Raw genomic sequence first — 24185 nt, 5'->3', positions numbered from 1 at the left:
GTTTGCTCCCCACTGAGGCTGTTCCTCCTGGAAGGGGTTCTTCCCAATCCCGCCAAAGGCCCACGTCAGCTTGTTTTGGGCCTGGTAGGGCAGAGTGGAAATTATTTTCCCTTCTCTAAAATCCTTTCTTGAAAGCAGGCTTTATTTCTTGAAAGAGCCTAAGTACTTTTTTTTTTTTTTTTTGAGGTACTGAGGGTTGAACTCAGAGCCTTGCACTTGCTAGGCAGGCACTCTTGAGCCACACATCCAGCCCTTTGTGCTTTGCTTATTTTTGAGGTAGGGTTTTTCTTTATGCCAGAGCTAGCCAGAACTGTGATCCTCCTATTTGTTCTTCCCACCATAGCTAGGACGACAGTGCCATTATGTCCAGCCGTTGGTTGAGATGAGGTCTTGGGAAATTTTTCCTCTGGCTGGCCTTGAACCATGATCCTTCTGATGTCCCCCTCCCCAGTAGCTAGGATTACAGGGCTGAGTCACTGCTCCCATCCAAAATCCTAGTCTTCATTTCTCCCAATCAGTGCTTCCAGAATGCTCCTGTTAAAATACAGCATCCCAGTGCCATTTCCAGGGCTCTCCCCAGCTGGGTCTGACCAGCTGGTCCTGGCAGGTGGAGGGGGTGGCTGGAGCTGCCTCAGCACTGTCTGCTGAGGCCATCCTTGTGTGAGAGGACTGGGGTAGCAGCTGCAGGGACAGTACTGAAAGACCCCAGAGCAAGGGATGGAGAGAGCCAGTTGAGGGCCCATGAGGACCCAATGTCAGGACAGGTGACTGAACAGAGGAAGGCAGACAATTCCATCCCAAAGCCAATAGCAGCAGGTAGCTCAGGTTAGAGGGAGGCAGAGGGAGTGGAACAACACCGAATTTTCAGTCTAGGCTCTGATCAGTCCCACCTGGATGACCTTAGGCAAGTATTCAACCTTCCTGAATTCTCACCTGTAAAATGGAGTCAGTGACTCCTGCCTCGCTTAGTACCTGGCTTCTGCAGTGGGACTGGTTCTCCTTGTGTTACATCATTTTGGCCTCCTTGGCCCACTGGGAACAGGCTTCAGAGAGTCCCTTATGCTGTGAAGGGATGGGGTGGGCTAAGCTTGGGTCCTTTCCATAGTGTCCTCCCTCTAGCTCCCACTAAGGGCTCCCATGGTCAATTTGTCCAGGCCGCTCCCTAATTCTTAGTCTCTTGGTTCAGAGCAGCAGGAAGCAGGCTCATGATTACCTTCTCCATCCTTCTCAGGCTCTACTTCCTGATGGGGAAATGAGGCAGGCTGAGCTGCCTCCTAACTCTAGGCCAAATCTTGTATGCTAATTGTTTCTGCCTATGGCTACAATGGAGCAGGGGATTGTGAGAGCCATGCCCTTGTCCGTGGTCCTACTGTGGAAGAGGTCTGGGGCTCACACTGACTTCCTGACAACTCTCAGGGCATACTCACCAACAGGTGGCTTTGTGTGATTGCAATAGTCAGATTTTGATCATGAACCAAGAGGCAGGAAGGGGAGAAGTCCTCTCCATACTTGTTAAGGTCAGCATGGCTTTCTGGCCCGGCTTGGCTCTGTTCCTTTTTTTTGAAGGACATGTTGCTTCAGCTTTCTGCCCTAAAGATCCTCATTCCTAATGGAGGGGTAGGATGAGGTATCTCTGTTCTGCTTTTCAGTAATAGCAGGCCCACTGAGGTGGGGACAGCTTGGTCCTTCTGAACCCCTGAAGTTCCATTCCGAATACTTTTTGGGCTCTTTTGAGACCAGCTAGGATGCTAAAGCTCCCTCTTTCTAAGCATTTTAGCAATGGACTTTAGGCAATTCCACCAGCCTGTCTGCTGTGTGGAGCACTCATTCCTAGAGCAGGCATGATTTTGATGGCCTTGATGGCTTCACAGGTTCAGAGAGTGGATGAAAGCTTCGACTGTTAAGTGCTGAGCCTGACGAATTACCCGGAACAGAATAGAGTGGGAAACAAGGCAGCTGCGGCTCATTTTTGATGTTTGAAGTGGAAAGGGCCTGACAGCAGCAGGGCCTAAGCAGGATCTGACCCCAGAATCCTGGGAGCCCCTTCGCTTGTCCATCACCCAGGGGCTGACCCCACAGGAGAGACTGGGGGAGACACTTTGGCCTTCTGAGGTTCCGTAGCTGTTAGGTGGAGGTGGGAGGAGCCAGGTGGACAGGTAGTATCTGCCTCTCCCAGCCCCAGCTCACTCAAGCTGTTCCTTCAGATTAGGTTTGTCTTCTAGAGTTTTGTAAAGTAGGAGTCCCACAGTCTATGCTCTTAAAAAAAAAGAATATATGGAAACAATTCCATTTACAATAGCCTCAAAAAAAAAATCAGATACCTAGGAGTAAACTTAACAAAGGACGTGAACGACCTCTACAAGGAGAACTACAAACCCCTGAAGAAAGAGATGGAGGAAGACTACAGAAGGTGGAAAGATCTCCTGTGCTCATGGACTGGTAGAATCAACACAGTGAAAACGGCTAGACTTCCAAAAGCAATCTACATGTTTAATGCAATTCCCATCAAAATCCCAATGACACTCATCACAGAGATTGAAAAATCTATCCTAAAGTTCATTTGGAAACACAAGAGACTGTGAATAACCAAGGCAATACTCAGCAAAAAGAACAATGCTGGAGGTATCACAATACCTGACTTCAAACTATACTACAGAGCCATAGCAATAAAACCAGCATGGTACTGGCTCAAAAACAGATATGAAAACCAGTGGAACAGAATAGAGGACCCAGATATGAATCCACATAGCTATGCCCACCTTATTTTTAACAAAGGCACCAAAAACATACGATGGAGAAAAGACAGCCTCTTCAACAAATATTGCTGGGAAAAGTGGTTATCTGCTTACAAAAACTGAAACTAGATCCATGTTTATCACCCTGTCCTAGTATCAACTCAAAATGGATCAAGGACCTTAATGTCAGACCCAAAACTCCAAATTTAGTACAGGAAAGAGCAGGGAATACTCTGGAAGTAATAGGTATAGGCAAGGACTTCCTCAGTAGAACCCCAGCAGCTCAGCAGCTAAGAGAAAGGATGGACAAATGGGACTGTGTAAAATTAAAAAGCTTCTGCACAACAAAAGAAATGGTCTCTAAACTGAAGAGACCTCCCACAGAGTGGGAGAAAATATTTGCCAGCTATACATCAGACAAAGGACTGATAACCAGAATATGCAGGGAACTTAAAAAACTAGACTCTCCCAAAATCAATGAACCAATAAAGAAATGGGCAAGTGAACTAAACAGAACTTTCTCAAAAGAAGAAATTCAAATGGCCAAAAAACACATGAAAAAATGCTCATGATGTCTGTCCATAAAGGAAAAGCAAATCAAAACCACACTAAGATTCCACCTCACCCCTGTTAGAATAGCTATCATCAAAAATACCACCACCAACAGGTGTTGGCGAGGATGTGGGGAAAAAGGAACCCTTGTACACTGCTGGTGGGAATGCAAGCTAGTGCACCCACTCTGGAAAAAAATATGGAGGCTTCTTAAAAATCTAAACGTAGATCTGCTATATGATCCAGCAATCCCACTCCTGGGGATATACCCAAAGGAATGTGACACAGGTTACTCCAGAGGCACCTGCACACCCATGTTTATTGCAGCGCTATTCACAATAGCCAAGTTATGGAAACAGCCAAGATACCCCATTACTGACAAATGGATTAAGAAAATGTGGTACTTATGCACAATGGAGTTTTACTCAGCTCTGAAGAAGAATGAAATCTTATTATTCTCAAGAACATGGATGGAACTGGAGAACATTCTGAGCAAGGTTAGCCAGGCTCAGAAGACCAAAAATCGTATGTTCTCCCTCATATGCGGACTTTAGATCAAGGGCAAATACAGCAACATTGTTGGACTTGGGTAACACGCTAAGGGGAGAGCACATGCGGGAGATATGGGGATGGGTAGGAAACCCAAAACATGAAAGTGTTTAATGTCCCCACTGCAGAGGAGCTAATACAGAAACCTTAAAGCAACAGAGGTCAATATGGGAAGGTGATCGGTGACTAGTGAAAAGGTCAGATAGAGATGAATCAATTTGGGTTGTAACACACTTGTGCATGGAAGCAATGCTAGGAATCTCTCTGTATAGCTATCCCTATCTCAACTAGCAAAAATGCTTTGTTTTTCTTATTATTGCTTATGTCTTCTCTTCAACAAAATTGGAGAAAAGGGCAGAACAGGTTCTGCCTGGAAGCGAGGAGGGGGTCGGGGAGAAAAGGAGGAAGCAGGGGGCAAGGGGTAGAAATGACCCAAACAATGTATGCACATGTGAATAAATGAATAAAAAAAACCTATTACCGTTATTATTTGGTGCTGTGAATTGAACCCAGGGCCTCATGCACTGTACCACTCACTGGACTACACCCCCAGCTCCATCCTTTTTCACTCAGGATGATGACTGAGTCCTATTCATGTTGTGTGTATTCTTTGCATGGCTGTGTAGTATTCCTGGCACACACATGCCCCGTTTGCTTATCCGTTTGCCTGTTGATGGACCTGTGGGTTGTTTCCAGTGTGACCCGTTTCAGATAACTCTGCACTGGGGCTGATATGGAGGGAACACTCTCCAGGGAGCCCCAATGTCCTGGCTCTTTCACCTTTGCTACATCTTGTCCCCTCCTCTCTCTGAGCTTCCGGTTCCCTTCTGAAACATGAAGCTATGATCTCCCATTCCTAAGGGTCCCTCTGACTCTGAGAGTCATCTACCATTATGTTTCTTTGTTGTTACCATACCCCCTGCCCTACCCCAGCCCACAAGGCTCTGTGACAGTGGGTCCAATGGCAGAGGCTAGCCTGGTCAGGACCTGGGTGTTGTGGGCACCGCCCAGCCCAAGCCTCACTCTGGAGTCTGCAGGGTGAGTCTCTGTAGTTGATCAGCTTTGGAGGGCTTAGGCTAAGGAGGGTGGAGTTAAGACAATCTTAAATGTCTCCACCTCCTGTGGCAGCCTCACCCTGGGCAGGGTGGGGTAGGACTGGGTATGTCCACCCCGACCTGTCTCCCATCAACCCACACCCACTCTCCTACCGCCCAGCAATGGCAGTACACCCTACTTAGACCCCCAGAGAGGGGCAGCCCATCTGTTCACCATGATGGGGCTGGAGATGGGGCAGCAGGCTCCAGTCTCATCTCTGGTGCCAGATTTAGAAGATTAACCCCAAAATCACTCAGTCCTCAGAACACTGGAGTGATTTCCCTATGACCTGATGTCACTCCACCAACCTGCTGTTCCTCTTGGGGGTCTGGAAGGGCTGGGCTCAGGTTTTTCTCTTACAGAGGCTGCTGAGAAGTGTTCAGGGCCTCTGATTACTAAGGATGCTAGCTGAGTGACCTTGGGCAAGTGAGGTGACCTCTCTGAGCCCGCAATTCCCTACTCTACTCTCCTGTATGGTGGAGTGAATTGTACTTCTTCCTGCAGGGAAGCGAGGAGGATTCAGAACACTCTTAGCCCAGCTCCTGTCTTCTTCAGTATTGCTTGTTCTGTATACCACAGACCCTGGCCATTGAGTTTCCTATGGCAGATATCAAACCTGAATGCTCCATGGTGGGTCCGTTGTGTCCTTTGCTCAAGAACAGACTATTTGCCTAAGAGAGGAGCCAAATCTGAGCTGGGAAGGTGCTGAGCAGAGCTGAGTCCAGCTCAGGAGTTGGGATGGGGTGTAGGTGGTGGGCTGGAAAGAACTTAAAACAGCCCAGATAAGGGGGTGGTTGGTGGTTGGTAGGGAGGTTGGGGAAGACTGAGTCAGGCGAGAAAGCACCTGCTATTTTCAGCAGGTTCAAATCCTCAGCCCAGGTCACCAACGCAATGGGGACTAGGGAGCTATCCTTACGTGACTAGAGCCCAGCCACCTGCTGCTTTGATTAAACAGACAAATTTAGAGCACAGATAAAAGGAAGTGGTGAGTAGCTGGAGCCAGCAACAATTCACTAAGAACGTACCAGAATAAATGTCACCCTTAATTATGGGCCTTCTATCTGGCCTATCCTCTTTGATATTTTCATCAAAGATTTAAGTAATGGCACAGAAGGCTGGTTTATCAAATCAGTGGGTGAGCTGGGGCTGAGAGAGGGTAGGAATCGATTTGAGGTGGAACCAGGCTTCAACACTGGAACATCCAAAGTGGGGAACATCAGCCAGTTGTGCAAGTGTACAGTCTGGCAGAGCTGCGGGGGGCATCAGATTGTCCTTCTGCGGAACAGGGATGGGAAAGAATTTTACATGGGCTCAGCACACCAGAGGGTGCCAGCACTTGGAGCCTGGCCACACAGAGGAGTTCCATTATCTTTTTTGTCCTCCCCAGCCAGCTGTAGAACAGCCAGAAAGGAAAGGCAGGAGTGGAGGAGGGATACGGTGTGCCTCTTCTCTTCCTGAGTCCCTGGGGCTCACTGCGAGCAGTGAGAATTTCACACTCAATGGATTTGAGATTGAAGTTTTCAGCGGGACTTCTTTATCCCCAAAGTGACCACAAATCTTTCGGACTGGCCCTCATTGTTATTTAAGAGACAGGAACTGGAGACCCAACCTAGGGTTTTAAAGCCCTTGGGAGAGGAAGAAAACCCCTCTCTGACTCCCTGCCACCTTTTTTGTGTGTGTGATGGTATTGGAAATTGAACTCAGGGCCTTGCACTTGCCAGGCATGTGATCTGCTACTTAAGCCACACCTCTAGCCCTTTCACCTTTAGTTTGTTTTTCAGATAATGTCTCACACTTTTGCCTGAGCTGGCCTTGGACCATGATCCTTCTACCTCTGTCTCTCAAGTAGCTGGGATCACAGGCATGTATAACTTTGCCCAGCTTGTTCTTTGAGTGGCAGGGGTGGGGGGTCCACTAACTTTTGCCTGGACTAGCCTGAAACTATGATCCTCCTGAGTAGTGGGGATTGCAGGCAGTAGCCACTGTGCTAGGCCTAAAAACCCCTTTTCTTCTTTGTGGCCTGCCAATTCAAACTGCAATCATTGTGTTTCAGGAGCCTGTGGGCCGGGCTTTCAGCTGCCAGTCACAATAAACCTACTTGGCTGTGTTACCTCTCATGCGCATGACAAGAGGTCCTGAGATCAGGGGCTCTTGGGTGTGTTCAACAGCACAGTTAAGCTCTCTGTCTCTTCTGCCATCTTCACTGAGTCCATGATGTTTTCATTCATGGTCACAAGACAGCTGCCACAGTTCCCAGTGACACCAAGACCTGGCAAGATCCAGTCAACGTGGAGAGGTATTAGCTGCCCTGTGATGTCTTTGAGCAGGAGGAAGGCCTTTCTCAGTAGCTCCCAAGAAGAAGTCCCTGAAGAGCCCCAAAATGAGATTGAAACCAAATTCAATCTTCGGAAAGATGTTGGGGTCACTGTGATCAGTTCAGTCTCTGTGCTTGGGTGTGGGGAACCCAAGTCCTCTGTCATCAGGTAGAATGATGCAGGAATGGTTCTTGCTTAGGTAACCAACAGCTTCTGCCACAGTGGTTTGTGTGACAGACTTAAGCTCAGAGTGTGGCAGCTGTCTAAAAGTCAGCTGTATGTTTGGGCCACATTACTAGGAGAATAGTATCTAGGGGAGAAAGAGGGGATGGGGCCCACCTCTGTGCTGGTGGATTTCACACATGGCATATCAAATTACAGGGACAGAGGAATGCTGATGCTCTCTCAGAGAATGGGAGCAGGCTGGTGTGCATATGTGTGTGTGTATGTGTGTGTGGGGGTGGGGAGGAGGTTCTAGAAACTCTGTCACAGAGGTGTGATGGGAGAACTGGGGCATTTAACCTGAGAAGGCTTGGAGGTACCTGTCCATACAAGGTGCCATCTTGAGTTGTTTAGCTGGTGCAGCTGCCCTCCAGTGACAGCCTTGGTGGGCAGACCAGACTAGAAGCAGCTCTTTTCTTAGTGGAAGGAAGACATTGGGGCCCTTAGAGCTGCTACTCACGAAATGAAGAGGCTGCTCAGAGAGTGGGGTCCTATAAATTGGAGTTCTTTGCCCCAAGGGGACTCTTGCCTTAGGAGAGGAAGGCTGGTGCATTTCAGGCATGGAGGCTCTGTGGAAAAGCTAAGTTTTAGTCCCAGGGTGCTAGTGTGCACACCTAAGTCCCCAGAGAAGATGGAAGGACACCAGCTGCACAGTATGCCCTGACAGCCAGGTGTCATTAGAGTACTGTTAGTACTTGGATGAAGGTAGACTTTTACTACAAAGTATGAGATTCACCCAGAGTGATTCACCCAGACTCATGCTGGGGCTCCCTGCCCCAGGGCACCTCTGTGCTCCTAGGTTGGACCTGGGCAGTCTGGAGGGATAACAGTTCTACAACCCTGATGCTGAGTCCAGGGCAAGCCAAAGGACATGTGCCTTTCTCCTGCCATTCTGATCTTGGAGTCGGACCAGAGTATCCCATGGTCAGGGTTAACCTGGTCACATGTGCGCTCTTCCTGAGAGCAAGAACTGTGGCAGAGTATAGATGTAGGGAGTTGGCCTGGTCAAAGGTGTGACCTTTCCCCAGGAGCCTTTGTCCCCTCCAGCGAGGGCAAGGGTTGTTGGCTAGACATTCCACTACCCTTGGTCCAAAGTCCAGGGTACAGGGTGAAATGGGTAAAGGGTTCCTAACTCTGTGTCTCCTTTTGCAAATGGCTTCTGGGAACCATGTCCATCTGGGCCTTTTCCCAACACAGGAGACCCATCCAGTGAGCAGTGAGGCTGTGGATGGTGGGGTGCTGGCTGGCCTAGAGTCTCTGATTCAGAGGGGTCTATGACATTGGTTGCAGAGCAAGGGCTTGGTCTTCCTTAGCTGTAGTTCTGTCATCTCTAGATTGGGGCATTAATCCTCACCTGAATCACATCATTGTCCTCATGATCAAATGAGAACATGACATGGAGAGCACTGCACTTGTAAACTGTCATTAATGTGGATTCTTGAGGATGAGGGTCACTGACCAGAGTGGGTCACAGAGATTGGTTTCAACACAGCTCTTGCCCAAGGGGTGGCTGCAGGGTGGTGCCTCCCTATAGCTGGAAGACGAAGGGAGAGTGAGTCTCCCAGTGTTTGTCCAGATGTGGATGTGGTAAATTTCCAGCATCAGAGTGACTCAACTCCAGAGATTAGCAGCTCTCCTCTGAAATCAGAATCAGATAAGCTTGGGCCCTTCATTGTGTGCGTGCGTGTGTGTGTGTGTGTGTGTGTGTGTGTGTGTGTGCACGCATGCACGCATGGAGACTAATCCTAGCTGCACCGTTATTTTGCTTCATGATCTTGAGCATATCTCTTCTCTGTGAACCCAAATCCCTGCTTGTGAAAAAGAGGAGTAGGACCAGTAATCCAAGGTGTGTATGTGTGTGTGTGTGCACACCTGGGTGTTTCTCTGCACCCTTTGCAAGGAGGGGGAGGGTGGTAGCTGGAGTGCCGTTGCTCCAACATCAGGGCCCCGCCTAGCTGAGCAAAAGGAGAGTGCTGAGTTCACCACAGACTGGAGCTTTTCACGGTCACTTCAGAAACAGTCACTCAGCCTCCTTACTGGAATGAGGCTTTGGGACAGAGAGGGAGCCTCTGTCTTCCACTACTCAGTGGTGACAGCCAGGCCAGACCTGGGCAGGGAGCTTGGCATGGTCAGTTAGTGTGGGCAGTTGCTCTTTTTTATTTTTATTTTTATTTTTGGTACTAGGGGTTGAACTCAGGGCCTTGTGCTAATGAGGCAGGTGCTCTAACCACTTGATTCATACCTCCAGCCCTTTTTGCTCTGATTTTGTGTGAGATAGGGTCTTGCTTTCTGCTCAGGCCAGCCTGGATGGGGATCCTCCTATTTTATGATTCTCGCTGGAGCTAGGATGACAGGTGTGAACCACCATGCCCAGCCATTGAGATGGGGTGTCTTGGCCAGGTGCCCATGACTCAGGCCTGTCATTATAGTTACTTGAGAGGCCGAGATCGGGAGGATTGAGGTTTGAGGCCAGACCGGGCAAATAGTTTGTGAAATCCCATCTCCAAAATAACCAGAGCAAAATGGGATGAAGGTGTGGCTCAGTCAGTAGAGTGCCTGCTTTGTGAGCATGAAGCCCTGAGTTCAAACCCCAGTCCCACCAGGAAAAAAAAGGACAAAAGAGATGGGATCTCTTGAACTTTTTCCCTGGGTTGGCCTTGAACCACAATCCTCCCGAGTAGGATTACAGGCTTGAGCACCATGCCCAGCTCAGTTGCTCTTTTTTTTTTAAATTTTGTTAGTTGCTCTTTTTTTTTTTGAGACAGGGTCTCACTAACTTTGCCAGGGCTGGCCTCAAACTCATTATCCTTCTGTTTCTGCCTCCTTTGTAACTGGAATTACAGCATGCACCACCATGCTTGGCTTATAGTTGCTGTTCCCTTTGGCCATATGTCCATCCTAACTACATCCTTCCATGGTCCTGTCCAGCCCTTCCCTTCCCTGGCTTTCTGAGATGAACTGTGAGGAGGCTTCTGGGCTTGGGGAAGGCAATGTGGAACTTGTGGGAAGAGCTAATGGGCCCTAAAGGTGGGCATGGGAGGGCCTAAGGGGAAACAGAATTTCGCCACTCCATCAAAATCTGTTATCTTTGAAGGATGGCATGTTTAGGTCACAGCCTCCCTCTTACCATGATTGTCCATAAGAGGTGGGTACATCAGAAAAATCTCTGTGACTTCTGCCAAATCATTGCTGTGAGCAGGGACCACCGTGAGACAGTATGCAGTGAGGTGGGTAAGGGTACATGCTTAGTGGATGTAGCCATCGGGCCTGGGTTCAAATCCCAGCTTCTCCACCAACTCACTTCCTGATCTTGGGTCAGTGAACTGCTCCAAGCCCTGGTTTGGTCTGACACATAACTGAGCACATCATATATATTTCATATTGTTACAGTCTTCAGTTACAGATGGACTTACACGTTAAACTTCTTTTATAATCTAGTTCAGGCTGAGAGGGAAGGAAGGATCAGATCTATCTCCATCAGTGAAGTTTTTTTTTTTTTTTTTTTTTGAGACAGTCTTTTTTTGAGACAGCTCTGTAATCCAGGCTGGCCACAATCTTCCTGCCTCAGCCTCCTGAAGAGCTGGGATTACAGGTGTGAACCACTATGTCTGGCACCTCTGTGAGATTTTGATAGCTGTGTTCTGAGAAAGACAGGATACGAAGAGAGGTCATGCAAACAGAGGATCTGGTAGTTAGAATGACTTTGGGCAGTGCTGGGTTTAGCAAAGGTAAACAGTGTCTTTGCTGCACCTTTACCAAGTTAAGACTTCTTGGGAAGCCTCACGAGTGGGTGATGCGTGCAGTGCTGCCCCAGATTCATATAACCAGGGAGCCCTTTTCCACAAGGCATGCAGGGGACATGCTTTGGATACAGTTGCTATTGCATCTCTTTCTCTTTTGGCTCACGAGAAACTTGTCTCCATTGATGCTCACTCCATTCATCATACTGGAAGGGACTTGCTACATTTACCCACACCCCCTCTGCAGGGCTGGTTTTTGATTTCTGGTTTGCTGTGTCTATCTTTCAGTGCAGGGGACCTCAGACACATGTGGGTGCAAACAGGGTGGGGCTGGTAGCATCTGGAGATGAAAAACTCATCCTACAACCTGGGCAGCTCTGAGCTCTGGGGAGTTGTGGGTAGGACTGGGGTGCAGTTCCCTGGAGTATATCTGCAAGGTCTGTTTGTGATTATTTTGCCCAGGCAATGAAGAAAAGGAGGGCAAGAGCCAGCATGCTATGTTCTGTAAGCTCTGCTTGGTTCCTTGTGCTGGTCCCTGCTAACTTCCAGAATGAGTCTGCCTCTGCTGCTGCTGCTGCATTTTGCAGCTCTAAGAAAGGCAGAGGCAGTGGACCGTGACCATGAACCTGGGTTTCAGTGAAGTGGCCTTAGGAGTGGGTGAACCAAGGGAGAGGGCCCCGATTCTGCAGTGGCCACTCTGAGGATGGTAGGCCACACTGAGAGGTTGGCTGTGTCCTGCTTCTGGAGGGGGTGCAGGTGCCACCGCGTCTTTCTACCCCCTTACGTAGGTCCCTCTTTGACTCTTTCAGTTAACCCGCAGGGGTAAGGGGGAGACTGGAAGAAAGTGTCCCTATTCCACCCCCATATTTCTCTTGTGCATTTCAATCTGCAGGGAATGACTATGGGTGGGCAGAGAACTCAGTGTCGTGGGTCATGACCAGCATTTATAACGTAAAGCAGAAGAGGACATATTGGAATGTGTTGGATGTCGTAGGCTAAGTGTTATGTAATAAAAGCCAGATTGGTGGGTGGGTAGATATGTAGATGGATCACGGTGTCAAGTGTTTCATTGTGCATTGTGCTCAATGAAGTTTGGAAGCCATTGGCTAGCTGACTGGTGCTGGTTCCAACTGTGCAGGGTTGATCTGCTCCTTGGGTCTGTCTGGACTCTGAGCCCCACTCCCAAGCCTGAGGTATCCCTCTAGGCCCTGGAAAAGGATACCTGAAGACAGGTGCTTGTGATATGGCCCTCTTTGAAGGATACATTTTTGTAGCCACCAGGCCATTGAGGCAGGGGTCCTCAATGCTCTTGGAAGGGGTCACTCCTGGCTGACAGGTGGGTATTAGCAGTTTTGGCTGTATGAGGAGGAGAACTGGGGAATCCCCAGTTATGCTTCTTATCCTAGGTTGCCACTCAGCTGTGTGACACAGGGCAAGAGACTTGCCCTCTCTGGGTCTCTCAGTTTGTTCATGTGCAAGGGAGAGGACAGGACCACAGGAACAGGTGCTAAGGTTCTGCACTCACAGTGTGTTCCAGAATGACATTAAAGAAACCTGGATCTTCTGGAAAATCCCCAAATGGAAGCCAGGGTTGCCCACCAGGTTTCTCCCCAATGCCCCCCCAAAGCAATCTAGTCGGCCCAAAGGAAATCAGCAGCAAAGGTGAATGATGACAGAGAAGCTGGAGCCTAAGCCTGGTCTCCATGGACAGCATTTATTAGGCGCCATTCTCAGTGTGAAGACAGATGGGCAGGAGGAGCTGAAGGGGCCAGGGCAGCCACAGCCTGGGGAGTTCAGGGGCTGCCCGGGGTGGGTGTGGGTGATGTCACCCACACATATTGCATATTCTGTGGCAGTGTGCCCAGGCATAAGGCATTGGGGAAGCAGAAAGGCTGCCTGCAGTGGGAGGGCGTGAGACGGGAAGTGACACTGGCCTTCTAGTTCCCTAGGAAAGACCCCACAGGAGACCAGGAGTCACCATGCTCTGCCCCAGGACCACTCTGCTCCAACTCCACCCTCTCTCTGCAACTTTGGTTGTGGCTCCCTCGGGTCTGACAGGACTTGACCCCTCGAGGGCAGGGTCACACATAGGACAGAGGCAACAGCACTGCCCCCCACTCCTAACATAAATACAGAAGGTACCCCTCTAGGTCCTCATCCTCTGCTCTCCTTGGCATGTAGGCAACCAGCTCCTCCACACTGAGACGGGACACACACAGGCCAGACTTCCTCCTTGGGGATGCCCAGGGCCTAGAGGGCATGGTTGGGGTACGGTCTGAGAATGACCACCTTGTAGGCCCCTCCCTCCAGCTTCCTTAACATTAGGGCTGGAGCTGGCCTTGCTCAGCAGTGTGAAGGAGTTGGGGAGACAGCACAGCACTAGGAGAAGTCCCTCATCACCTCACCTTTTTTTGGCAGTGTTGGGGACTGGACCGAGGGCCTTGCTCATGCTAGGAAGGCACTGTATCCCCAGACCATGCTCATTCTTGTTGCCATCCTAGCCACTATCCCGGCTCCAGCTGCATGCCTGCAACAGCAACCCTTGGGAATTGCTTCCATCTGCTGCCTTGCTCCCGGCCTTCTGGGTTGCAGGTGGGGTAGGCAGAGGGCACACCAGGTCCAGCTCCAGCCTATCTCTAGCAGCTGGGGCCATAAGTACCAACACTGGCTGAAGGGCCAGGGATAATGTCCTAGGTGGCTATGCCTGCCAGCTCTCTTGGCTGCTCCACCCAATCTCCAAATTCTTAAAAGCCCCAGTTTCTGGCCTTTCTTATGAAAGACCCGGCCATGCTCACCTCAGTTCCAAGAATGTCTCTGCTCATAAGCAGGTGCTCCAGAGAAAAAGGTCTGTTCGGAGCCCCTGCCTTGAGGCCCAGAGTAGCAGAGGCCGAGACTCAATAAGGGCCCACGCTAGGGCTTCTGTGTCTGGTTTTAGCCCCAGGTGTGTGCACATGTCAAGGTGTGCTGGGCAGGAGCTCTGTTTCCAGCTGAACTGGAAGGAAGAGCACTTGAGCTGGGAACAAGCTGATAGGTTCTTGTTCCCCTTCACCTTTTGTGACCTGCATCACCTTGAGTCACTTCACCTGTGTCCTCATCTGTAAAAGAGGGATAAGAACTCCTAGCCTGGTGACCTAACTGGTATCGTGACACTTGAATGAATGAACAGGCAGGACAAGGTTTTCTGAGGCTAAAAATTACTCTACAAATTGAAGAGTTGGTGATCAGCAGCCAGGGACAGCGATTCTAAGGGTAAAGTCTGGAGGCTGGAGTCCCCCAGGGGTGCCTGAGAATGCTGCTAGGGGCCAGGTAGCTCTCACCTACCAGTGTCACCATCCTGCAGACTTGGGGGCCACTGTCTCCCCACTCCCCTCGCTTCCTGCCTGCCCTTTCTTTCTGTCCTGCCCTCTGGGGGGCTTTAGGGACCACTGGGGTTTCCACTTTCTTCATAACTGCAAAGCCATGCAAAACAACACAGAAGGTAGTGGGAGGCAGGGAGACACAGCTGGGGATGAGGAAGGGGAGTGGGACTGAGTAGGGGTGACCTGGACAAAGACACCTTGGCTTTTGTTGCCAAGGGGAGGTGGGAGACCTGGCAGGACAGAGGTATAAATAGAGATGCAAACGTACACGGAACAGAAGTCCCCTCCGGAGGTAGGGGTCTGGGTACCCGCAGGGCCTCTGAGAACTGGGGAGCTGCTTACATTTCCAAGGGGATGGGAGGCTCCCAGCAGCTGCTTTCCCTCTGCGACGCCTCCCCCCCTCCGCCAAGTTTCACATTTCTCGGAATTTGCAGGGCTCTGGGATGGGGGTGGGGGGGCTCCAGGGGCCATCAGAGCCCAGCCTCCTGCTGGCTGGTGCGAGCAGGCACAGTTGGAGATGGGGCTGGGGGAGATTGGTGGTGGTGGTGGTGGTGGGGGTACTGAGGGCGTCCCACAGGGCGGAAGGCGTCGGGACGGGGGCCTCTGACCGAGCCCTGCTGCTCCTCCAGGCAGGAGGCCCCGCCCCACTCGCAGGTGCTCCGGGCCTCGCGCGTGCGCGCGCGATGGTTCACACGGAGCTCCTGCGCTTCATGAGGCCGCGGAAGGTGGACAGGCTGTGCAGGCCCGTGGACACCGAGCTGATGGCCGAGCGCTGCGTCCCACTGCAGAGGCAGCGGTGCGAGGGCGTGTCGCTGTAGCGGCCACCCCCTCCCGGCGACGAGTGGCTCTGCTCCACGCACGTGTCGGACGTGGACAGGTCCCGCGGGATGATCATGGGGATGGAGTACTGCAGCTTCTCGCGACTCTTGTACCAGAGGCACGAGCACATGGACTGGAAGTGCAGCACCTCGGCATAGACGTTGCGGAAGCCGCTGCCGCTGCCACCCGGGGCCGCCATGGACGAGACCGTGTCGGTGGTGAGCGCGCTGTCGCCGGTGCCCACGCCCAGGCAGCTGAGGCCACCCAGACCGCCGCCACCCGCCTGCCCGTTGTGCGTCAGCAGCGCGCGGTGCTCGGCGTCACGCTTCTCGTCCTCGGCGTTCATGGTCATGAAACGCAGCACCACGAGGTTGAGGAAGGCGCCGATGACCGTGAGGCCCGTGAGGATGTAGACGAAGCTGAAGGCCACGTACTGCGGCTGCGTCTGCAGCGCCTGGTCCTTCTGCAGCGCCACGTAGTCGCCGAAGCCGATGGTGGTGAGCGTGATGAAGCAGTAGTAGTAGGCCTGGAAGAAGGTCCAGTGCTCATAGTAGGAGAAGGCGGCGGCGCCGATGCACAGCGTGCTCATGCACGAGAAGAGGCCGATGAGCACCATGTTGGCCATGGACACGTCGGCGCGCCGCATGCCCAGCCCCTTCTTGGCACGGTGCAGCAGGTACCTCACAAAGGTGTTAATGCGCTCGCCCAGGCTCTGGAACATGACGAGCGTGAGTGGGATGCCCAGCAACGCATAGAACATGCAGAACACCTTGCCTCCATCCGTGCTGGGCGCTGCGTGGCCGTAGCCTGGGGAAAGTGGAGGGAAAAAGCACATGCTAAGGGACTGCCCTTACAGAGGCCCTCCTCCTCCGCCTGTCCCTCCACCTCCCCACCTTGCAAATTCATAGGCACATCACTGTGCTAGTCCTTTGCATCTTCGCACGCACTCTTGTAGCAATTCCAGAGGGCAAGGAAAATGCAGAAACAGGGAGGGCTATTTGGAAACAGACCAACCCAAGTTTGAACTTAAATCTGTATGGCTGCAAAAAGTAGGACTGCTGGGAACCTTGTCCAGATGCAGCTTGGAGCTCGTGAATGGCAGTAGTTGAGCCCTAGGCTCCAGTCTACCCACTGTTGGCTCTGGGCATGCTCCCTGTCCTCCCTGGGCCTCAGTTTTCTTGGTTGTGTGAGGAGGTGGTTGGACTGAATGGCTTCTGACATCCTGTGATTCAGTGTGAAGGGAGGGAAACTGAGGCATGTATGGATCCTTAATGATTTCTGTGCTGCTAGTCAAAGCTTACAGTGGGTAGGGACCACTTGGGCCCTCCAGTCTGCCTGGGAAGCTGGCCCAGCAGAGGCAGAGGAGAAAGGAGATTGACTGCCTGGGTCCCTTCCACTGGGATGAATAAGTGCTGCAGGGTCTGGAGCCTCTGAGGTTGATCCAAAGTAGGCTGTGTCCTAATGGGATGGGATATTGTTATCCTTGGCAAAGAAGGAGCCCTGAGTGTCCTTCCAGGTGCGTTACTATCACCATTTAGATAATCTCTGTGCCGTCCCCACCTACCAAGTCTTCAGTGAACCAACCATCAAATGGCCATCAAGAATTCTGGAGGGAAAAATGTTCCTGGATGAGAACTCAGAAGCCATAGGTACAGGTTCCTGCCCTGTCACTAGTGGCTTTGTGACCTTGAGTAAATTACTCCCCCTCTCTGATCATGTTTCTCCACTTGTAAAATGAGATCTACTGGTTTGGCCTTGTTTCTTTCACCAGACTGTTGAGAATAAATATCTCAACTTTTATTAAGAGAATTATAATAATGAGTTAATGCTGGCAGCCTTTCCAATTTTTCTTCTTTTCCAAGCCCTACACAATTTTAACCAAATGCTGCTTCTTCCATACAGTCTTCCTGGTTTCCTCACAGCTAAAAGTGATCTCTGCCTTCTTTGAGTGGCACTGAGAATATTCAGCTTTGAACTCCAGGACCCCCAACTGCATCCAGCTAAACACTGGCTTGGGGACACTGCTGGGCCTGTCATGTTCCCCTCTGACTTCCACCTCCATGTTGCCAGCTGCTTCCACGGGGCCCAAAATACACTTAATGACTAAATTGCAGGCCAGGATACTGTGTACTTTGTGTCTGATCTGAGTTCAAATCCTGCTGTGACCTGGCTTAGCTGTGTGTGTGTGTAAACTCTCTGAGCATTAATTTCTACATCTGTGAAATGGGGCTAATAAGTCACCTGCCTCACAGGGTTTTTGGGAGGAGTACGTGAGAAAATGTATGTGATGCACTTAGCCTAGAGCCTGGTACATATCAAGTGCCCAATAATGGCTGACTGATTAGTATGAACAAAGTGCCAGATTACTCTCACATTTCCAAGAGAGTGCTGGGCTTGGGGGGCAGCTGAGTTCCAGTAAAGCTGGCATTTCTGCCGGCCTAGGGTCATTTAAATCTTCAAGCACAGAGAGGCCTGGGGACAGCTGTCCAGGGCGTGGAGACCTCAGGGCTGTCCTTAGATTGGGCTCTTGCTGCCCCCCTTCCCCTCTGCGGCATCCAGCCAGTCACTGTCCCCTTTGCCAGGGGCTGTGCAGCTGAGCTGTTGAGCGGAGGTGCCTGGCCCATCCATACCCCAGCAGGGTGAGAACAGATTGTGCCCGCCAGCTCAGCCCAGTAGCCAGACCACAACTCACCTCGACAGCTGAGCAGGCCCCCAGCCAGGGCTTCTTCTTATCCTGCTCTTTCCTGTCCCCCAGACCGGCACTGCACGGTGTATGGGCAGAGGGCAGGGGGCATATGGCACTGGGGACAGTGCTCCACAGAGAATGCCAAGTGTGGACCTGGCTCAGTTGTGTGACCTTGGACAAATCCCTTCCTCTCTCTGGGCTCACTTCCCTTTTTTACAATGGGCAGCGGGGGGAGGGTCGTATGTGTGAGCTAAAACTGATAATCCCTGCCCTGGTCACCCACCAGAGCTGCCTGGGGAGGGAAAGACCAGTGGGTGTGAAAGTCCTTGGGAGCCTTTGGTCATGGAGTCTTATGGGGAAAGCCCTGAGAGCAAAGTCCAGGGAGTAGGGCCATCTGTGGGGCCAGGAAATGACAGTCCACTGTCAGGTGTCTTCTACCACCCCCACCATCCCCACCAACTTGCCCTGCGTAATGTTATGGACTGTGACTTCTCTGAGCCCACTGCCTCTCAGGAAAACTCAGTGCTTGCTTGCCTGTCAGCCTCTGCCTGCACGGGCTGCCCCCAAATCCCTCAGGCCTTTCCTGATCTGATTCCAGCTCACTGTTTTCTCCCTCCTTGTCAGTACCCCTCAGCAGCCACCTGGCTCTTCACCCCACACCCAGATATGCTGACCCCCTCCCCCTAGTGCTTTTCCTACTGCCCTCCTCCCCCTGCTCCTGCCTGGCCCAGGTGCCCTCAGGGCCCAGCTTTAACTACAAGTGACACCCCTCCTCCCAACTGCTCCACTGAACTTGGTGACTCTCAGAGAAAGTGACTCATCCAGGCCTGACCACAGGCTCCTAGTGGGGCGGAGCCTCTGCCCATCCTGGCCACAGCCTTGCCCAGGGAAGCCTGGCTTGGACATTTCCCATCCTTGGGGACAGATGCTCCAGGCTTACTCTCACTCCCACCATAAGCCGGGACTCACTAATCAGAAAGCCCTTACCCTTCAGGTGCATTTTTAACTTAACCCTCAAAACAGTCACTGTTGTGACTGTCTCCACTTTTCTGCTAGGGCCAGTAAGTCTGCGGAGGCCTTGTGAGTCAGCCATGGTCACTTTGCCTTTCTGATTCAGCATTCACGTCAGTGCATTACAGCCAATGTATCAGTCCAGGAAGGGCAACCAAGAAGGGAAACCAAGGCCCAGGGGTAGAATATTCCATGGCATTGCCCCAACCAGAGACGAGGCGCAGTGGGCATGGAGATTGATGCTTAGGAGACAGATGCTTCTCTAGCATGGGGCCCAGGGTGTGTGCCCGCCCCTTTGTCCTGTGTCACTGGGTGAAAGGCCAAGGGACCTGCTGACGTGGACCAGCTTGGAGGACTGCCAGCTAGGGTGGAGCCCGTCCCAGGGGACCCCAGACTTCTGGGAAGTCAATGGGAGTTTGGCAAGTTCCGTCTCCCTGCAGTGGGCCGCTGCCTGCTTGGGCCCTGCCGTGTAAGGCTTGGCTTTGCGCCTTCTACCCAGCCGTGCAAGTGTCTGGGTGAGGGGCTCTGTCTGTCTCTCTGTGACACCAACACACACATGGGCTATTCTTTTGACTGATTCTCTGGGGACCCTACTGATCTGATGAGCCAGAACTTGTACCCACCATGGGATACTACTAGCTGCACTTTCAGAGCACAGTGGCTGTCCCCACCTCCTCCGTCTCCCTGCCCCCCTTTTCCAAATCCACCATAGATTTAAAGGTTCTGAGCAATCATTTGGCCTAGTCCATATATCATACAGATGAGGAAATAGAAGATCGGAGAGGGAAAGCAACCTGCTCAAGGCCACACAGCTGGCAAAACCCAGGATTTAACACCTGAAGGGTAAGAAGCAGGGCTATAGCCCAGAATACCTGATTCCCAAAACCAGTGTTCTGTCTACTGCTATACTTGTTCAGGTATGACCCAAGCTATACCTGTTCATTCAACTAGGGTCAATAGCTCCTACTTGGGAGCAACTTTGCCAAGAGATGGTTCTGGAGGCACAAAAGTTACCTGAGGAAGCCAGATGGCTGGATATAAAAATTATGGGACTGGACATGGATATTATTAGTATAAATATTTTAGGTAGCAGGAGAAGTTCTTTCTTTTTCCTCTTGGCTCTACCAAGGAGCTCAGACACTGGCTGTAGCTCTGCCTTCCAGGGACCTTCAGAGCTTACAGAGGTCAGGTCTGGCCCTCACTGTCTGTCTCTCCATGTGGCCTGTTTCCTTCTAGTCAAAGCATGACTAGCTACTCTATGTGCTTGGTAATGGCCTTAGCTGCCCTAGGCTCAGCCATGTACTCTCCACTGGCCTCCTGTGCCTGTTAGCCTACCAGCCTGACCTCATACCCTTGGCCTAACTGGCCAGGAGGCCAGGCCACTGGTCACAGCCATGGGTGGAGGAAAGTGCGTAGGGCTTTGAGTCTGACTTCACCCTGACCCTGACCAGCATTGAGTCTTGGCCAGACCCTTCCCTTCTCTGGTTTCCTCACCTCAGTGATACGGGTAGATAGGGCAAGATATGATGTTCTCACCTTTTTTCACTGCTATGCCTTGTGTTATTTTCTCTGTTCACCCACCCACTCATCGGATCAAAATTTTGAAAGAGTTCACTTATGAAGTTTGATGTGTTGATTAGTACAGTGTATTTACTACATAAGAGCAGGCACTGAATAGATTATTATTAAAGTCATAACTCATTTATTTCCTCATCAAAATTAATTAAGCACACATCTGCCAATCAGAACTTCTGAGATGAGATAATTGATTCTATGAAACTGAATTAATTTATCCTTATATGTTGAAATACTGAAAATGGGTAGGGAGTCTCTGCCATTTAATGGAGTAGATAGAGCACAGGCTCTGGTGCAAACAGCTTTTGTCCTTGGCCAGATTACTTAATCCTCTGTGCCTCAGTTTCTTCACCTGTAAATAGGGATAATGATGTATGTACCTCAGAGTTGCTGTGGGAATTTGAAATTTTAACAGACTTAAAATGCTTAGGGCATTGGGTTGATCACTGGTGGCTCATGCCTGTAATCCTAGCTACTTGGGAGGCTGAGATTAAAATCATGGTTTGAGGCTAGCCTGAGCAAATAGTTTGTGAGACCCCATCTCAACCAACAGCTAGTGTGGTGTTGCACACCTGTCATCCCAGCACCAGCAGGTAATGTAACATAGGAGTGTTGTGGTTCAAGCCAGCCTATAGAAAGTGAGGCCCTATCTCCAAAATAAGCAGAGCAAAAAAGACTGGAGACATGGCTCAAGTGGTAGAGCACCTGCCTCACAAGCATGAAGCTGAGTTCAAATACCAATATTTCCTCCCCCAAAAGAAGGAGGAAAAAAATTGGTTAAGGCATTGGGATAAATGCATGATAGTTATTAATATGACTATTTGAGGGAACCCCAAGATTAGATGGTCTTTAGTTTCTTTCAGCACCAACATTCTATACTCAGTGTTTTCCAAGGTTGATTCCTGGAATATCTGCTCCATGTAATATTAATAATTGTTGAGTGTGAAAAGGGTTGTTTGATTCAATTAAATTGGGGCAAAGCTGGATTAAACAGGATTTGATTTTTTTATTTAGGTGTAGGCTTTCTTAGGGACATACCTGTGTTTATGTTCAAGGCCAGTCAAAGTTAGGAGAAGGTGTCAGGTTTGACCGTGAAACATTTTTCTCACAGTGCATATGGCTGGACAAGTGTTCCTCGGAGCACAGTTTGGGAAATACTCTTCGGTTGCATCAAGAACCTTTGAGGTCCTTTATGTAGGTCTCTGACTTTGAGACCCTCTGATCTCTGCCTCTGGATGAGTTAGAAACCCAGAGTCCTTGGCTTTGCATGGCTGTATCCTGTCTCCCTGCAGACCTACTTATCTAAAGTAAATACGGCCCTGCCTGTGCTAATGCTTGTCCGGAGGGAGAATAGATGAGGTGACCTGTGGCCTGAGACACTCAAAGGCTGTGAACTCTGGGCTGATGCAGGAAATGAGGGGAGAGCCTGACTGCGGATGCTGCCTGGGCCTTGTGCAGCAGCCAGAGAGGAATGTGGGCTCCCAGTAGAGGTGGCTCTGGGGACTGGCAGGCCTGGCTCATCTGTGGGTGGAAGGTGGCAATTAGGCCTAAGTGAAGGGCAAGAGCCCAAGATCTGCCTCCTCAAGGCTGGAGGTCTGGAGACGGCAGCAGTGTGGGGCCAGGAACTGAGTGGACCAGATGAGGCGAAGGCAGCTGGCAGTGGTGCCCATGTCTTCCTCTGAAGGTAGAGATGTTGCTGGCCTGGCGGACATGGGAGGAGAACATAGGTGTGCTCCTTCCCTCCTAGGAGATCTGCTTAGACAACCTTTTCTAAGAACCTTCTAGGACCTTCCTCCTGGCTCTGGGGGCACCCTTCTCTGCCTCTCTTATGCCCTGTTTTTTTGTGCACTCACTGCACAGAGGAGACTTGCCGGGCTCTAGCCGTTGGAGGGTAGGTGAGTCCCCTTGGTGTACTACACAGGGCCTGGTGGGAGCAGCTACTCAGCAACTGCTGTTTTACCCAGAAGGCCAAGGTTGTTCCACTCAAAGGCTGAGATTCTTGAGGACTATAACCCATGATGTCAAAGAGAGAGCCCTCCACTGGACTCCTTTCTATAGGGGAAGGGGCTACCTGCAGGAGGCCTCTGGTGACTCAGCTCTTGTCCTCACTGGGGCCTCCTGGGCCCTTCAAAATGAGCTCAAATCCAGGCCCCAGAAGGAATCCCCCTGTGCTTGCTTGGTGGTAGAGCCCAGAGATAGGCCTGGGAAACCACCAAGACGGAGGGGAGCAGGGTGGGGGTGGGGACAAGTGCAGAACTAGGTCTGGAGTTTGTCGCCCTCCTGGCTGGGACTACAACTTGGGAAAGGACAGCTCTGAAGCACAGCACCATCTCTTTACCCCCCCCCACCCCCCCCTCCCGCACCTCACCCCCCCCCCCCCCGCCCCTGCTGTGTCCCTTCCAAAGGCTTCTCTTCTCACCATCTCTCCATCTCCTCTTTCAGCTCCTCCTCCACTATGTACCAGCAGGTCTTCCTCTCTCCTTAGCTGTCTCCCACCCACAGGTGCCCCTCTTGCTGCCTAGGGCCCTCTGGAGCAGGACAGACCCAGCGCCCCCTTCCCCCACCCTCCCAGGCTGGCGTGGCATGGGGGGAGCCAAGAGGGAGGGTGCTGGTGTCATGGAAAATCCCTGCAGCAGCCAAGGTCAGTGTTTGCAGACAGAGCCTGGCCTGGAGCCAGGCCTGCCTCCCAGCCAGCTCCCTTGGGCCATCCCAGAGGCCGGCTCTGTGCAGGGCCCCTCATAGGCACCTCAAGGGTGCCTGGGGCAGGGGCCTCACGAGTGATCAGTGCTGCATTGTGAGATACTTGTAGCTCAACTTGCCCATTTTATAGATAGGTAAATCAAGCCCTGGAGAGAGAGCAGGGACTAGGTCTAGGTCCCAGCAAGTTGGAACAAGCACTGGAAGGCGGGGCTCTTTCCTCGCCCATCCTCTTTGATTGCCCTGAGTTGCTGAGGGGAGTGCTCTTCAGACCAAGGAATGGTGAAGGCCAGTTAAAAATGTTCATCAGATCAAGGTTAGCTTGTGGTTGGGCCAGACTTGCAATTGGTGACACGGCCAGAAGAAACAGAACACAGGATTAAACCGAGGTCCCTGACCTCAAGACACTTTCTGTCCAGAAGTAAATCAGATGAAACCTCTCAATGGAAGCCCTTTCAAAGTTCAATGTCCCACCCAAAGCAGAGGCTATTGCTACACACAGTATCCAAATGCATGGCTGAGTTGGCCAGTGTTTTGGGAGGGATTTAAGACTGGGACAAAAGGAGGGCCAGAGGTGGAGAACATTGGCTGGGGTGTTAGGCAGGGCTTCCAGAGGAGGTGGTGTCTACCCTGATCTCTGCAGGGTGGATGGGAAATGCAGAGTTCTGACAAGAGCAATCTCTAGGAAGAAACATGGTGAGTTATGGGCCAAGAAAATAGGCTTGGTGTCATTCTCAGACATGAAGGTGGGTAGGGACTTGCAGACTCTCTCAGAAAGGCAGCTTCATACATACACAGCAAGACCCTTAGAAATTCATCTACCCTGGGAC

The 24185-nt window shown here is 51.2% G+C and overlaps 1 protein-coding gene across 1 annotated transcript in view; it reads right to left on the bottom strand.

The window, feature by feature from the left end:
- Positions 1-12906: 12906 nt before the first annotated feature.
- The window catches only part of Kcnk3 (potassium two pore domain channel subfamily K member 3), a 37050-nt gene continuing 25771 nt past the window's right edge, over positions 12907-24185 (bottom strand). The window contains exon 2 of the mRNA XM_020155200.2: positions 12907-16193. Within this exon, the coding sequence (XP_020010789.1) occupies positions 15256-16193 (938 nt within the window). The 3' untranslated portion in view covers positions 12907-15255. The remainder of the gene's footprint in view (positions 16194-24185) is intronic.

Source organism: Castor canadensis, chromosome 12, assembly GCF_047511655.1.
Source record: "Castor canadensis chromosome 12, mCasCan1.hap1v2, whole genome shotgun sequence".
Lineage (NCBI taxonomy): Eukaryota > Metazoa > Chordata > Mammalia > Rodentia > Castoridae > Castor > Castor canadensis.
This window is presented reverse-complemented; position numbering and strand designations above follow the sequence as displayed.